We start from the raw sequence: 17,227 nt of genomic DNA, 5'->3' as shown, positions 1-17,227 counted from the left end.
ATAATGAAAACGGTTATTATTTTACATAATATGATAGTGGAGGATGAGCGTCTTCCCGGTGATTGGCCACATGAATATGACTCACGTAGCAGGTCGGCACCGGTGAATATATCGAGGGTAGGTACTGAGGAACTTTCCAGAATGAGAGCTGCACATCGGCGTCATGCTATACACAATAAAGAAACACATTTTCGCTTGCGTCAAGATTTAATCGAACACATATGGTCAAATTTTGGAGATAATTATTAAGTTGGGATGGAAATATGTTGTATCGTATTTCTTCATCGGAAAATATGTTGTAACGTTGCTTACTAATGTACTATTTATCATATAAAAATTAAAATTCACTAAAATTGACTAAAACTCACTAATTTTTTTATTAATGATAAATATTAAGGTTCAACTAATTCGGTCATGCTTTAAGATTGGTTTCTTTTGCGTTGTAGTATTTCCATCTTTCGAAGTTCGAAGTACTCTCTTGTTACAGTGTCCAATGTAGAGACATCCTTCAACATTATGGCCAAGTCATCGTCCGCTTCTTTCTTTAAATCGAGTTTTTCTTGCCTAGCTTGTTTCGCCGCAAACTTTGCCGCAAACTTAGCTTGTATTGCTTCAAACTCAGCTTGTCTCTGTCCCATCTTCATTAGTGATTGTGCTTTGTAATGTTCATTGAAACTTTGCTGCTCCTTAATTATATCCTCTAGCATTTCCTCCTGGGCATTGGATTTTGCTCTCCCTGTTTTCTTTAGTTGTTTCGATGCTTTCTTCCCCAACTGACGCTTACGTGTGTTCTCTATATCTCCAATATCTAGATCATCACTGGACTCGCCTGGAATTGTTTCCTCAATATCAGCGTTTTCCTCACCACTCTGAGAATCTTCCATTTCTTGGCCTGAATCAAACACAAACGTCGACCGTCCTGAATATTTGATACTATCTTTTAGAATTTCGTAGCACTCTTCGTGCTTAAATTTTTGGTTACCATTACTTTCTTTGAATCGCTTTCTTATCTCTTCAACCTGTTATTATTTTCAATACTCATCAGTTCCAATTACATGTATATAATTATTAAGGGTGCAAAAATTGACGATTACTTACCCTCGAGACTTCATTCCATCCGCTATGATATTCACCATCAACTTCCAACACTTTTGCAGAATAAAGTGAAACCTGTCTACTGATTCCCTGAAATCGACTCTGGATAGAAGTCCAAGTACGTTTTGGTTTACAAGGCAGGGCTTCTTCCAACTTATCTTTGATCCGACTCCATAATACTCTTTCTGGTTGATCGGTTCCGGTAGCAGAATCTTGAGATATGGCTAAATGGATTCTACATATCATTGTATCTTCTTCTGTTGTAAAATTGGGACCTCGTGGTGCCATATTTCTATATTTCTTGAAATAGAAATTATAAATGATAAGATTATGCAGAAATAAGTTTGTTAAACACGCAGTCGAATACTAACGCTTTCAAACACAGTCGAATACTAACGCTTTCATTTTGTTGCCATTCCAAGTTTTTGGGCTGAACATCGATCTAAGTTCACGTGATTCTATTTGTTGATGTAATACCGTGTAGCTAGAAGTGCAATTCTCAATTGTTATCCAAGTTAAATTTTGTAATTTTATACCCTGGTATCATTTGTTAGAATCATTCCGGTGTATAATCATAACCATATATTTCGTCCACATAAGAGATCATAATATTTTGTCTAGAAAAATTAGATTATTATTCAGTTTGACTAAATACACTCGGTGGAAGTTGCACTTATTCAAATTTATATACAATCACTAAATTTATAGATGTATAGAATCTTTTTGTGGCGTCAAAGGGGACATGCATACATTTGATTAGATAATTCAAATGCACTTTGCATATTTACGGGTCTAAATTACATAAGATTTTAGAACTTACGTGATTAAATACACTTGGATATAGGAAATTCACCGGCGCATATAGAGTTACCCAATGTGCAGTTTGTTCTAGGGTGAGCAATCAGATTGGTATAAGGGATACTATGCTAAAATGATTTTACGGGTAATATAAATGAAGTTAGATGCCGTGGAACCAAACTGATCGACCCATAACAAGTCGGAGCTAAAGCACTCTTGCACCATGTTTGTTTACTCCTGACTCATCTAAGTCGTCTGGATCTGAATCATCTGGATCTGAGTGAAATCACCTGACTCATCTGGATCTGAGTCGATATGTTTGTTTTGAGTGAGATCTGACTCATCTGACTCGGAAATAAGTGAGTCAGTGGTTTGGTCCCATGAGTCAGGGGTATTTTGTTACCTGACTCAAATGAGTCCGAGTCAGGGGTTATGTCTGAGTCAGAGGTCGAGTCAGATCTGACTCAAAATGGAAAACAAACGGTCTGACTGCTGACTCGGTCCGAGTCAGGGGTTGACTCAGATTCAGACGCCGAGTCAGCTGCAAACAAACAAGTTCTTGGAATCTGGAATATGAGCCAGAGATATACTGTACAAGCTCTAGATTTAGAGGGACACTGCCAAAATTTTATCAATGCTTTTAGCGGTAGATTAGATGTAAAAAAATGGACAACAAAAAATTGATTATTCATTATAGTAGTATTTTGAATTCCTTTGCAAATTGAAAATGCACTCATGTGCATAGAGATTTAATACATGTTGCTAAATATATGGTATTGTTAGTATCTCGAATTAGGAATTAATGGTCAAACAATTTCTCTGTTTGGGTATCACAAAGTATCCGAAGGGATGATGCAGTGTAATTCTTTCTAATTCAATAAATTTTTCTTTCGTATCGGAAAAGAAAAAGTATTTTGTACAGCCAGATTGATGTTCGACCATACATTACAAGTTACAATAACTAAAAATGCTAGCGTTAACATTATCTTGATATTTGAATCCTAAATTTTTGTTGTGCCCAAATAAAACACGGGTTCCCCGCAATTAACAATATATTTATTGAATTCACAGGTACGCGTACACTGAGCATGCTATAGTAATTCACACGCACACATTAGATACATAATTCGTAACCTTATTCATAATTCACGGTTTAATATATTGTAGCATTCTGCCAGAAGAAAATAAAACCTGTTTATCAAGAAAAAACAACCATGCAAAAAGACAACACGAAAAAATCGGTCAAAAAATAAATGCATAGGTATCTTGAACGGAGGTTAGTTTTTTTTTTCATGGTTGTAATTTTTGCACATTCTAAGACTTTTTAAACAATTTTATTTTTAGAAATTATTATGACATTATAGTTAAGTTACAAAGTTACAGTTCATTTTTATTTTTTGGATAATTGAATTTATGAAAATATTGCTATAGTATAAGCTATTTACTTTATAAATCATTAGTGGTTCTTTGAAAATCTTTCGATTTGTGATGGAACCTGCACCCATATAAAGTTATATAAATTACAAATAATGATATTTTGTGAAAAAAATTATTGAATTTGATATCACATTTTATTCGAGAGACAATGATGACATGCAGAGATTCTAGAATCAATTGCTACTGACATCATGGACGGGGATGGTACAGTTTTTACAAAAGTTAGAATACGGACAATATGGGTTAATATATATAAGGCCACTGAACAAAGAAAAGTATATCCAGTGCAACATAATTTTACTTCACAAAACAATTCGAAGAAAACAAACTAATAATAAACAATTAGCAGGGAGAATTAACTTAATAAATACAGTATCTCTAAAAAGTCACTATAAAAATCACAATGAAAATTGAAGGGTAATAGTTATAACAAGCTTCGTGGTTCGATTATTAACGGTAAATATAGGCCTGTCCCAAGAAATTTAAGATTGCACTTTACTGCTCAAACAGGTTGGCAGTAACATCGAAAATATCCCAATGCATAAATTAAATTTTATTAGGATATTCAAGTGCAATTTGCACGTAACCATAATTATCTATGTATTTGTCTCTACTTTGTATCTGATTTGATTTTCTCTATGTTATATTAATTCTATTTATTTTATGGTTGATAACTTTCATATAATATTTTTTTAGGTTTATGTAAAGAGAAAGAAAACCATAAGAAGGTCATTAAATTGAAGAAAATCTCTACTCATATCTATATTTACTATAATAATTAAAATGCATAATCGAGGTGGGAATTTATAGAAAATTAAACGGACGAATGAAATATTTTTTGAGATTATATGCATCGCGATGTTGATAACGCTTTTGCTGACGAAATACATGCATTCAATGATTGGACAAGGGTATATAAAAAAAACAAAAATAACGAGGTTCGAAAATTTATAGAATATCAAAATTTGGAGAGAACCGGAGGAGGTAACATTTAATCAATTTATAAAGCTGGAAGAAGTACCATATAGGCTTCGAAGACGTTGTGATGCTGGCCAATAACTTTTTAAGTTTTTTCCTATCGAATGGCGTTTTTATTAACTTATTATTAAATGTTTTATATTGGCTTTTAGGGTCATCAACATATTGATTTTTTTATTAATTCTATAATAATAGTTATTGCTTTTTCAATGAGATCAATCTTAACACATGGATCAAATATTTCGTAAGAGAAACACTGCACGGGTAAAAAACTAGTTCGCATAGGGTTACAGTGCCGTGGAGGAAAGCAATAGTTTGGAAAAACATAACAAAGGCCTATTAGCTTCAAAGCACTTGGTAGCAAAATTTCTCTTCTTGTGATAAAACTACAAAGATCAAGTGAGTAAGCATTAAAAGCATGACAGTTCTTTAAGGTTACTTGGATGCACATTAATCGTACACGTAAAAGTTATTGATAGAGTTCATTCTTGTTCTTAGCTTCTAATCTCTGTATCTTTCTCTATAAGAGCCTTTCTTCCTTGTTTCACTTGCCATGTACTCTGATCACCTTTGTAGCTATAATGGCCACTACTCTCAAGATGATGACGCTATTCACCGTCTTTTGCTTTCTCTTCATCGTCGAGGTTAAATTTTTATGTGTTACATTATGTATGCCTTAATTTGCTTTGCTTCCAATCTGCAAGTGCTTATTGTATCTAATTTGTTTGCATAGTTCCAGCTGCAAGTCAGCAGTGAAGGAGTCGGTCCGGCGGAAGCGCTAAAAATGAGTAAGAATGAGAAAAGTTCATACAATTTCTTGTAACTCAATATATATTTTTCGAAAAAGGAACCGGTAACGCTGCTGCACATAATCAACTTGGGTTGGCTGAGTTTTTCAACCAGTTACAAAAAAACCTCTACTGGATCACCATCAGGAACACATAATAGAAATCCTAAATTACATGTTTTCTATATGAATAAGAAAGCCTGTTGATGTTCAAATGAGGCAGGGTGCTTTATTCAAGGATTATTTCTTTCTGTCACATTTTTGTAAGTTGTATTTATTGATGTTGTAAGCAGATTGCCCGCCAGCCTGTGATTACCGTTGTAGCAAATCATCACGACATAAGATGTGCATCAGAGCCTGCAACACATGTTGTCAGAGGTGCAACTGTGTTCCACCCGGAACTTCAGGCAACGCTGATGTCTGCCCTTGCTATGCCAATATGACTACACATGGTGGTAGGCTTAAATGTCCTTGAGCAGAATTTTTACGCACCATCTTTTCTCAATTAGTCCGCATAAGCAGTATGACTAAATAAAGTTGAGTACTCTTTAAACACGAATACTCTTCACTTTGTAATAATAATGAAGGGACCGGTGACAATTTACAATATTAGGGTCAGCTACAGAACGGTCGTACTTTTTGTAATTCGGTCACAAAATGATCTTATTTTTGTAATTCATTTATAAAATGGTCTTTTTCCATCCGACTTAACACTTTTGAATAAAACGGTGTTATCTTTTCCGAAAATATCCTCTCTCAAAATACCCTTCCTAATTAATTAATTGGTTGAAGTGGTGGTGATGAAGCGGTGGTGGTGGTGGTGGAAGCTTAAGAACCTATGCTAAACTCCGAAGCGCTAGCGGTGAACCCTTAGGGTGAATGCGGTGTAACGATTCTAAATGTGGTGTAACGAACCTGAATGCGGTTTTACGATCCTGAATGCGGTGTAACGATCCTGAATGTGGTGTAACGAACCTGAATGCGGTTTTACGATCCTGAGTGCAGTGTAGCGATATGTAACCGGCACCACCACCACCTACAAATAGCACCACCGTCAAAAAAATTATAATAAAAGCAAAATTTAAAATTGTGTATGGAGGGATATATATGAAGGACACATACGTAATCTCATCAACATATTTAACTGTAAGTCACCACTTAACTCTCTTTTTAACGGAAGTATGATCATTTTGTTAATAGTTTGTAACAGTAGGATGATCATTTTGTTAATAGTTTGTAACAGTAGGATGCTTTTGGGAATCGGGTCATAATACTAGGACTGTTTTGTACATTTTACTAAGATCATCTATCTAGCTTTCTGACAACATGCGAGTATTATTTTATCAACCTGAATTATGGCTCTTTTTTTTGATGCAAACCTGAATTATGGCTCACATGTACCAGGTGTTGGTTCCGTTTTAGCCTGTCCATGTTTATCTCGACAATGGAGGAAATTTAAGCATTGTTCATTTGTTTGCTATGAGAATTTTCTGTGATCCTGTAGGTGTACAATTCACTAATACATGAAAAGTTCATTTAAAGAGAAAGAAAGAAAATACACGAAACCATACTACACTAAACAAAAAAATAAAGCGTCAAGTGATTGAATGATTACGAACGAATCCTACAAAAAGTTTCTTTGCACGGTTCCTGAAGAAAACCGGGAAGTCAATCCCTCTGTCATGTTCTTCCCGTCCAAGTTCACTTTCTGTCGTCCTGCTGTCAAGTCTGTTTCTCGATCCCAAGGCTTCCAAGGGTGTTGTCCTTCCCATTCTCCTTTTTTTGGCCGCTCTTTCGATTTCTTTTTCAAACGACTGCCAGTAGCCTCTTCCTGGTGCTTCTGCACCAATGATTTTGAACGTTTGGCTTGGTTATAAAGATCGACTAATTCAGCATCTGGAGTTGTTCGCTTCTTGTCCTCATTGGCAGCAAGTGCAGTAGCCTGATCATAAGCCTCTAAATAACTGCAAGGAAAATTTATGTAATATAGTTATCAATAAAGATAAAACATGGAAAATGCGATCAAGGAAGAAATAGAGAGACAGCAAAAACCTAAGCAATATACACACTTCAGTTTTGCTTTCTGGGCCTTGTCCGAAGGAGTATCTGTCCAAGCGCTAGTATCACCACGTCCTTCTCTAGCATTCCTACTAAAAGATGTTGTTGACTGCATAGTTGCAGCTGTAGGTGCCTGATTGAAAGAATAAAAATGATATGAGCATTTGAGTTAGCAAGATACAATTAGATAGGATTCAAATAAATGAAAGACTGTTTGACATTCCAAAAGCATCTAAGAAGCCCTTACTTTCCTTTCAGGAGGAAGAGTAGTCATCCAGTCATCTCTTTTTGGTGGCAATTTTACTTCTTCCAGAAGCTCATCATCACCGGCAAGAGATATACCTGTGCTTTTTTTAGAAAAAAAAAAAAACTTTCTTAATTTGTTGTCAATGTGATTGTTTCGCTAACAACTACTTTTTTTATATTCAACTGCTTGTGATTTTACAGTACCACATGATAAAGATACTAAGACAGAAAGTATATATATTCCAGTAGATCAAAAACAACTAACCTTGCAACTTTCTCCATTGTGCAGCCTCGCGCAATACTTTTAACTCAGCCTACAGTAAGCATAAATTTGGAATTAGGCATGTGAAAAAAGAAAATCTTACGAAGTAGTAGCGGCTCAAGATTCAGAGGGAGAAAAGACGAATCAGCATAGGAAATAATGGAAAAACCTTCAAAATGAGATATCCAATACCTTAAACTTCTCCTTCTCCTCTTCCTCCTTAATTTTATCATCAGTTGCTTTCCGCTGAGAAAAAAAGGTAAATTGGTTAAGTATCCTAAACATGCAGAGGATAGAAATGAACAGCATGGACTTACAAGTTTGCTGTATTTTATATCTAGTTTTACCTTGAAATTATACACAACTGGCCTACTTCATACATAAAGATTGCAATAAATTCAAATAAATACCCACCTTCACTGGATCCTGTAAATCTTTAAAAGCTTTATTCAGCCTGATGAATGCCTCATTGGCCTGAGGATGAGTACATTTGTCAGGATGTACCATAAGAGAAATCTTCCAATACCTGAACAAAACGTAGATAAAATTCAAGAAGCATTTCTTTGCACATAAAATACAGATCCAGTTAACGCAGTGATTTAACTGAGAATAGTGTTAAGATCATATATTCTTGTGAATTGCCAAAACAAGGTATCAGTCAACAGCGTACTCCGCATTATTTATGACAGCACTGCACTTGAATACTGGAATATACCAACTAGATAGGCTATATTGATTGGAAAAAAGTGTTTCAACATGCACTTCACCTCAACATTAAGCATGTTTTCTCTTATCTTAGTCATACAGCGTATTTATTGGAATACAACTGTAGTTACTTAGATGGTTGTAGGTATCAATCTCGAAACTTACACTTCTGTGAAAGTAACATACGAAGAAGATAGGAACACCAACCAACCCACTTGAGGATAAGTGAAAAAAAAAAGACGACTTAAATCAGGGGTCTATCAAACACCAAGGGCTAACTACTAGCATCACCATGGAAATGCTTTGTGCATGTAAGTTTCTTTTGGTTGGGATTAACATATCCCTGCAACAAAGGTAAGGACTAACTGGTTGTACCGTTACATAACTGGCCGATCCCTATACAGAAAAGTGATGTCAGCTCTGCACTACATAATGCTACTTTTCAAAAGGTGCTCTGAGCCTGTGGCTTTGAGAATTAATTGCCAAATAGTAGTAAGCCCAAACCACATGTATTAATTTGTGAATGCAGACGACGATCTTGAATCATGATCTTGGATGCCAAAACAATATACAGGTTTTTCTGCACAACTGCTGCCTACACCTGATAATGTTAATCATGCTAGATGTAATGGGTGGACGGAGAATGTAGAGGTTGTATCAGGATTTAAGAGCTAAAAGATCCCATGTATCATATTCAGCTTACACCCAAAAAAAAAAGAAAGAAAGAAAGAAAGAAGAAGAACTTACCTTTTCTTAATGTTAACACCGGACATATTATGGTTCACTCCGAGAACATCATATGCAGAATCAACTTTAGCTCCCATGATTCTTGTGACCTGATAATATGAAGGACAGGTGTATGAGTTTCAATTTACATACCTAACTATTTTGCTTGGATCTGAACATTTCAATATATTACAAATGCAGAAGATAGTCATGTGAAGTTGTTCACCTTATTTTAGGTTATTGAAGTAAAGATGTAACTGATTCATATTATTTAAAATTTTTATTACTTTGCGAAATTTGATTTGTGACTGGAAGCTACTCTATTGCATGTGGTGTAAACAGAAACACATACCTCTTCAAAGCGTTCAGCCTCATTTGCTGATGCAGCTTCAGCAACCAAGGCAGGTGGCGGAGGACCTACAAATAAACCATCATCATCAGCTTCAGTCTCAGCATTCCTGAAATTTGCATGAAATTATGTCAGAAACATGGCGAGACAAAAGATCATTATATGGATGATGATACATTAAGCATATGCAAACCAAAAAAAAACACACGCCAATATTGTACTGGAATCTGAGCTCTAAAGCTAAACCCAATAAAAACCTAATGACAATGAATGGGACAGAGTAACAGGACAACATTGAAGTGATCTTGTTAGTAAGTACCTCAGCTCAGCTTCAGCTTCTGTTAGTCTGGCTGCAGCAGCTAATAGCTCCGCAGATGGCATTTCAGGACCCATCATTCTGTAAAACAAACATATACAATCAATTGAAACAGGAAAAGCAATCAAATAAATGTGGTAAGAATATATGTCGATGCTGTGTGAGATTGCTAGCGAAAGAATAGAGACAAGAGTCTGACCTTCTCCTTGGACCAGTAGACTCATCCTTGGGAGATAACTCTGCCGCTTGAGACTCTTTAGCGTCATCAGTTGCCTGTTGACCAGGTAATTCAGAAGGCATAACTTCTTCGCCTTTAAGACTTAGATGTGAAGAAATAAATGGCCCAAGAACTTCTAAAGTGGGACAAATCTTCGGAGGCAGGAAGAAAACACCAGTATCATTTTCTTTGAGATTCAAACTTAAAAACAACTTCCTCAAAATTTTCATCAAAGATTTATCAGGTATTCCCCTTGTATCAACAGCTTGTCCATCATCAATCATTTGCAAAAGCTGCAACCACAAAAGGCATCGATTACATTACCTCCAAATTCATGTCTATTACCACCTAGAAACAACAACGAGCATAGAATTGCAACTCTTCAGCAATACATAAAGCAATACATAAACAATGTCACGAGTCATAAGAACCTTATGTACACTGTAGGTATCAAGGAAGTCACCAAAATGTATCGATTCTTTAATGAGAACTACCTAGTTATATATTGTGGTTCTCATCCAATTATATCAAATTTATACAATTATGCATATAAATCATCAAATTCTTAAGTAATTCACAAAAAAGGAGTTTCATTTCAGCATACCCGTTTCAAATCACCAAGCATGTCTGGGAATTCAGTTAACATATTGCCAAGGATGACCTCTGGGTTCTTGGGAGATATTAGCAAATCCTCACCTGATGAACTAGAGTCATTATCACTAACCCTTTTTTTCCTCCTTTTCTCTTCTTTCCTCTTGTCATCTTTTCTATGTTTACTTTTTCTTCTATGCTTTTGGCCTCTTTCTTTCTCCCTTCCAGACCTCTTCTTATGTTTGTCATCTCTATGTCTACGTCTGGATCTCCTCCTTTCCTGAGTATCTTCACTATCAGAACTCATAGCTGATGATGATTCAGAGGATTCATCAGAGGTACTTGTATCTTCTGAATACTTCTTTTTACTTTTCCGCCGTTTACTTTTATGATAATCACCTCCCCCCATGAATTTCACAATCAATACACTCCTGACTTCAAACAACACCGAAGGAAATTTAAGGGGAAAAAACAACACCGAAGGAAATTTAAGGGGAAAAAACAACACCTAGGTTTTGTATTAAAACCCTAATTCTAGAAACCAATCTCGAAAATCTACAGATACAATTTAGTTTGAAAGGGTAAAGATTAGGGCTTGGAGGGAGAGAAGAGAGAGGGGAAGAGGTTTTACCACTCCTATGTGGGTTATCAAGGAATTGGGCGATAGCTAGTAGTAGGCAAGGGTTGTTTTCGACCAGAAATTAGCTCAGGCAGATATAAGAAGGCGGGTGCTGTAACCGGTGCCGGTTTTTTCTTAACGGCTGGAATGGCTTTTTCAATATTGGTTGACCAGAGACAAAGTGCATACTAGGGAGGGAGTGAGCCAATTTTGCACTAATATCGCGTTTGGATATGCGAAGCAGAAATAGAAGTCCAAAACAAAAAAACCGGCTTGTAGCTCAGCTGATTTCATGCGCTTCACAGAGGTTTCATGCGTTCCAGAAGGTCCCAGGTTCGAGTCCCAAATGGCGTAATATTATAAAGTTTGACATGGACGGTAGAGTTAGCTTATCCCCTTACGAGATATTAGCCACACTATCCATTTCGACTCTCTCGGCTTTGTTCTTCATGAAACTCGCGTGTAGGCTAACACGGCAACCTGTTTAACTTATGTAATATTATGTTGCTTGGAGCTCAGCTTGTTAGGCTTCCAATTAGTTAATTACGTAAAAACAATAAAAAAAAACAAAAAGATTTGCTTCACTAAATTTAATATTTTGCTTGTAAAAGTTATTGTGAAATTTTATGTCCAAAATTATTTTTTACATTTTAACTTTTAGAAGTCAAAAGACTGTAACACAATACTGATAAAAAATGTGAAAGGTACTAGAGACGTTACACAAAAACAAGAAGATAAAGGAAAATCCATTAACATCCACAGTCACTTGAGTAACTTAGAGCACCATTAGAAAACTCAAAACAAGTGATCGACCGGAATCACAATAGTCATTACAAATACAAAATCACCCAATTTGATGATCAAATGAAACAAAGTAAGCAAACACTTGGACGCAGAAAAATAACCATTACTGACTGGTCAATACATATATCTCTCACACAATTGATAAAAATTAACTGTAATATAAGTAGAGTAGTTAACTAATAGTGAACCAATTGTGATCATGGGCATTTTGGAGTTCCTCGATGGGTCTTCATGCTGTTGTAACAAGGGCACATTGGTTTGTTGCCAGAAAAACCTGGGGGAACGCATCCACAATTCTCGCAGCAAGGCATGCAAGATTCCATGCAAAATGCTTTATGGTTCTTTGTCTTACTGCATCTCGTCAAGCATCTCGCATTGCACTCTAACAAAACAAATGAAATTAATTAAGTATATCAATCATGTATATTTTAATTTTTCTTCTTAGTATTCATATCAAACACACTGAGTCATATGTGCTCAGGGAAATATTTGTAGCTGCAAAAGGGAACTTACGATCTGGACTCACGCTTCCTGATCCATAATATGGAGTTGTCTGATAAACAGAGAAAATGAGAATGTAAGTAACGATTCAGTAAATGTTCAAAATTACAGTTGAAAGAAATCTTGCAAAAAGATCTTAAGATATAATGAAAAGGAGGAGAAAGATGGATTGAACATACTCCTGCTGAAACCTGCGCAAAAACATTCAACAGAGTTAAAATCATATCAAAATATTGTATCCAAGAAAAAGGAGCATCATCATGACTCAAGTAGAAGAGTTTCTACAAAACTGTTAAGAAAATTAGAGTATAATCAATAAAAAAAAATAAAAAAAAATGTATATGTGAAATGTGTACCTGAGTGGATTCGATCATGTCATGGAGATGGCAAAGAGTGCCAAAAGCAAGAGACCAACGAACTTCACCATGCCGGTTGCCACTTTCAATCGAACAAAGTTTTAGAGAAAAGAGAAAGAAAATAGAAAAAGCTGCTTCTTCTGAGAATAGCTTGAAGAAAGTATATATAGATGTTTAAGTTGGGAAGCCTCATGTGACTTGGGGAGTTGTCCACAAAAAGATCACTATAATTGATGAGTAATTTGTTTTTGATTAGAAAAGGAAACAGATCCAAAAATAATTCGTTTGTCTGGTAATCAGACAAGAACCAGTGCACTGTACCTATTATTATTCACCGTTAGTTTCTGTGCGAACAATTAACTGTAGTCGTAGTAAGTGCAACTCCTAAGGGAAATAGTATAATTAATCGTCCACAAATATCTGATGGTCGGGTAGATCTGTGGATAAAAAAATGTTACGCCAGAATGTATCATCTACATTTGAATCAAATCCAGAGATAATTAAGAAAACCCCTCAAATTGGAGGAGCTAATGTGCATGAATCGGAAGAAGATTATCAAGAATCCCTAACACATGCATTAGTTCGATATCACCTTCTGGCTTCTGCGTACAACGAAAACGTGTAATGAAAGTTTGTTACCACGTAATAAGAAGGTACACTAGCCATTAAGGTATATGATACATGCATGTGAGCACATGGGGTTAGCTTTGGAATCTATCAGCCTAGTCATCAAATAATTCATTAACTCAGTTGAGTAACGATAATATCTCAAATCTCATTTGAATGATATTCATAACTTAGCATACGATAAGTTATCCAAACAGAATTATTCTTGGGAAAATAATAAATGCAAAAAAAAAGCCAACAATATTGCAAAACTAGTCATCCAAAGGGAAGATTGTTTTGAACAGACAAGAATAAAGTAGGACATTGAAGCCTATTACTCTAATTTATTGAGGCTTTTCTTAAATATAGTCCACAAATTTATTAACCATAACCCAAAAAATTTAAGTTAAATAAAAAGTCAAAAAAAAAAATGGAAAATCAAACAAGTTTTAATTTTTCATTAACAAACTTAAATCTCCCTTTTACTCAAATCCAAAATAAACCCTAAGTTTTTTCTTAATCATACTTAAAATTAATTATCATTGTTGTTTCGGAATTCTCACATCTTGAACAATTTTATATATAAACCCTAATTCTTATTTTCTCTCAAAAAAAAATAAATTCTAATTTTCTCTAAAATATTTTTTTCTTAATCATCATTAAGAAAATTGATCATGGTGTATATTCTAATTGTTTTCTTAAAAAAAATTCCACGACAACGTCAATACCAAGATTTTGTTCTTTTCTTATGACCATTATTCTAGAACTCCATACAATCTATAAAACAAAATCTCTAGAATAATGTGTTTTTCTTCTGTCAATCACCAAGTGATCTGGTGGTTGGCATGCTCCCTCCCACTACGGAGGTAGTGGTTCGAACCCTGTAATTGCTGAAATCCATTTCAATTTACGGAGTTTGATTGTAGTCTAGAGACCACTAGTCTAAGGCATAAAAAAAGATGTGTTTTTCTTCTTAATCATGATTACACTAAATTGATTGACGGTATTGATTCTTCTTCAAAAACGTTAACTATATTAAATATCTTGCAAAAATCTTATTAGATAATTAACTTCTTTTTATTGTTGTTTTTGATGATTTAGGGATATCATGATTATCTTGTTATTTGGGGATATATATAATTTTGTGAGCTATGTATAATGATTACAAAAGTATGTTTGATTAGTTTAAGTACTTATTTTGAATGAGTTATGGTTAATAAATGTGAGGGCTACGTTTAGGAGAAGCCTTTATTCAAAGAATCACATCATTACTATCCTGATTCCGGTGGATTTGCGTTTAAAAGAATTACTGCATATGATAACTCATGGTTAGCCTGGCTAGCTTGGAGCCTAGGTGAATTATTTAGGATCTATAAATTTTCTCACCCAACCTAGAGAAACGGATAAGGGGTGTCTAAACTAGGTAAATTTACTAAGTTACCCTCACTATTAAAATTCAATCCTAAGCATATTCTTCTAAAATCTAATTAAACATATGCAAATCCTTTCAAAACTAAAATGTACTCAAATTATTTTCCTCGAAAACTAAAATTAAAATCTAACTTCATCAATTGATTCTAACGACATCGATCGATTTAAAGGAAATTTCATCATCATCTTTTTATAAAAAATAGTCAATTTAAACATCGTCGATTGCAACCCATTGCTCTTAATTATACTTGTGATTAATTTTTCTATTCAAAATTGAAAAAAACAATCTTGGGTTTCTGTGTGTTGACCACAATTTGTTGGCGTCCATGTCCATATGGACCGATTCCTATGATAATCGGTCTATGTTCATAACCACGTGAACCCATTGTTTTGTGTTTTCAGGTTGAAGAACGTTTAACCAGAATCGTTTGATGTTCATGCTCATATCCCTGATTCTGGTATGAAAGAAATACCAAGTTTTTTGTATGTTTTTTAGCTACGACTGTATTATGTGAAATCCACATAAACCGATTGTATATTTCATATAAAGTCCGATTCTGGTTAACCCGTTTTTTTCAGTTAATACTCAATCACAGAATGAGAATGAAATCATACTCAATTTCAGTTCGAGAAAAAGTTTTATACTCTGAAATAAAATAGTTTTATACCCGAATTGAAAATGCGTATGATTTTACACCAATTTGAAAACGAGTGTGATTTTATACTCGAACTGAAAATGAGTATGACTTCTCAAACGATCTATTTACTCATTCTCGAGTATATATATATGGATTAGAATGAACTTTAGTTTTATTTGATGTTTAACAATACATAATCGGTTTATGTTCATGTCTATATAAACTGGTTCTGGGTAAAAGAATTTCAAAAAACTTTTGTATGTTTTTGAAGGTACAATCGATTGATACCAATGTCAACATAAACCGATTATAGGTTGGTGTTCTTAAATTTTTTTCATGTTTTGTTGATTCATTAACACAAGTTAATTCCACATCCAACACGATATTTTTACAACTAGTCAACTAAATTAACACTAAGTAATCAGGGGGAATTAGTCATTAATTAAAATAATTGGATAAGGGGCTTTTAATTTTACTTCAAAATATGCCTTTTATCCTTCTAGTCGTAGGCCTCAAATAAAGTGTATAGGCCCCAAACTAGGAAGGATTGTTAGAGGCTCATTCAGTGAACAAGAAGTATTCGAAGTCATTAAAATTTTTAGTGTAAATAAAAAACCTGGACCAGATGTGTTCATAGTGGAGTTTTACTTAGCATGCTGGCAGATTATAAAGAATGACTTGCTGGTTAGGTTGCAAGAATTTCATGCCACAGAACCAGTCAACTGGAGACTCAATTTCTCTTTCATTACATTAGTGCAAAAGAAGAAGAAAAAAACACAAGTACTCCAAAAGATTTTATACCTCTAAGACTAATTGGGAGTGTCTACAAGATAATATCTAAGCTACTAAATGAGAGACTGGATAAGGTAATACGTTACTTAATTTCAAATTATCAAAGTGTATTTATAAAGGTAAACAAATATTGGACGGAGTATTGATAGCATGTGAGTGCATTAATGCAATACTGAAGCAAAAGAATCCTGGAATCATGCGCAAAGTGGACATGGAAAAGGCTTTTGATAACGTCATATGGGCATCACTATTCAAAATTATGGAGATGCATATTTGAAGCCAAATGGAGGAAGGGGATTACTTGGTGTATGTCGACATCCAACCTTTCTGTAGTAGTAAATGAGTCATCTTCAGAAAAATTTAAGCCTATTAAAGGTCTAAGACAAAAGTTATCCACTATCACCATTCTTATTCCTTTTAGTGTGCGAAATTCTAATAGAGCTAATTCAGCAATTAATTAATAACTAGAGGCAAAACTAAAGGTTTCCGAGTATCACATAATGGAGTTTTGGTATCTCACCTCCAATTTACCAATGATACAATCATATTTCTTAAGGATGGAGTAAATGAGGTAAGGCATTTGATAGTATTGTTGATGATGCTTGAAGCTCTAACAAGTTTAAAACTAAAATTAGAAAGGAGTACAATGACTAGCATTGCGGCATATGTAAATATCAATTTGTTGGCAAATGGGTTGTAAGATTGAAATACTACCCATAAAGTATTTGGGTATTCCATTTGAGCAACTCCAAGGGCTTATACTGTGTGGGAGATAGTCATTGAAAGAATGAAGCACAAGCTTGCTCTATGAAGACAAATTACCTTACTAAATATGGAAAAATCACATTGATAAGAAGTACTCTAGCAAGAATGCCAACATACTATTTATCATTACTCACTCTACCAGCACAAGTT

General features: G+C 34.7%; 4 protein-coding genes across 6 annotated transcripts in view; 1 reads left to right on the top strand and 3 right to left on the bottom strand.

Annotated features, from left to right (window-relative positions):
• Positions 1 to 292: 292 nt before the first annotated feature.
• LOC113277984 lies at positions 293 to 1,434 on the bottom strand. The gene is made up of 2 exons (XM_026526938.1): positions 1,099 to 1,434; positions 293 to 1,019 (listed from the first exon to the last, which is right to left on the bottom strand). Exons 1-2 carry the CDS (start codon positions 1,381 to 1,383, stop codon positions 420 to 422), a joined length of 885 nt encoding a protein of 294 aa, XP_026382723.1. The 5' UTR covers positions 1,384 to 1,434; the 3' UTR covers positions 293 to 419.
• Positions 1,435 to 4,855: 3,421 nt separating this feature from the next.
• LOC113277982 (gibberellin-regulated protein 2-like) lies at positions 4,856 to 5,796 on the top strand. 2 transcript variants are annotated; one of them, XM_026526937.1, is made up of 3 exons: positions 4,856 to 4,952; positions 5,048 to 5,096; positions 5,389 to 5,796. In XM_026526937.1, the coding sequence occupies exons 1-3, from the start codon at positions 4,890 to 4,892 to the stop codon at positions 5,568 to 5,570; spliced, it is 294 nt and encodes a 97-aa protein (XP_026382722.1). In that variant the 5' UTR covers positions 4,856 to 4,889; the 3' UTR covers positions 5,571 to 5,796. The 2 variants fall into 2 exon arrangements, with proteins under 2 accessions (XP_026382722.1, XP_026382721.1); XM_026526936.1 differs by having other exon boundaries at positions 5,042 to 5,096.
• Positions 5,797 to 6,545: 749 nt separating this feature from the next.
• LOC113283200 lies at positions 6,546 to 11,303 on the bottom strand. 2 transcript variants are annotated; one of them, XM_026532375.1, is made up of 11 exons: positions 10,579 to 11,290; positions 9,957 to 10,267; positions 9,761 to 9,838; positions 9,445 to 9,550; positions 9,114 to 9,202; positions 8,076 to 8,187; positions 7,854 to 7,907; positions 7,665 to 7,713; positions 7,401 to 7,495; positions 7,165 to 7,286; positions 6,546 to 7,059 (listed from the first exon to the last, which is right to left on the bottom strand). In XM_026532375.1, the coding sequence occupies exons 1-11, from the start codon at positions 10,972 to 10,974 to the stop codon at positions 6,720 to 6,722; spliced, it is 1,752 nt and encodes a 583-aa protein (XP_026388160.1). In that variant the 5' UTR covers positions 10,975 to 11,290; the 3' UTR covers positions 6,546 to 6,719. The 2 variants fall into 2 exon arrangements, with proteins under 2 accessions (XP_026388160.1, XP_026388161.1); XM_026532376.1 differs by having other exon boundaries at positions 6,917 to 7,059; positions 7,148 to 7,286; positions 10,579 to 11,303.
• Positions 11,304 to 11,915: 612 nt separating this feature from the next.
• LOC113279874 overlaps positions 11,916 to 17,227 on the bottom strand; it is a 42,079-nt gene continuing 36,767 nt past the window's right edge. The window contains exons 3-6 of the mRNA XM_026528520.1: positions 12,846 to 12,995; positions 12,669 to 12,680; positions 12,502 to 12,541; positions 11,916 to 12,370 (exon numbers count right to left, since the gene is read on the bottom strand). Coding sequence (XP_026384305.1) covers positions 12,186 to 12,370; positions 12,502 to 12,541; positions 12,669 to 12,680; positions 12,846 to 12,995 — 387 coding nt within the window. The 3' untranslated portion in view covers positions 11,916 to 12,185. The remainder of the gene's footprint in view (positions 12,371 to 12,501; positions 12,542 to 12,668; positions 12,681 to 12,845; positions 12,996 to 17,227) is intronic.

The sequence above is a fragment of the Papaver somniferum genome, chromosome 5 (genome assembly GCF_003573695.1).
Source record: "Papaver somniferum cultivar HN1 chromosome 5, ASM357369v1, whole genome shotgun sequence".
In the NCBI taxonomy this organism is placed as follows: domain Eukaryota; kingdom Viridiplantae; phylum Streptophyta; class Magnoliopsida; order Ranunculales; family Papaveraceae; genus Papaver; species Papaver somniferum.
Note: the sequence above shows the minus strand (reverse complement) of the source record. Positions and strands in the feature narration are given on the sequence as shown.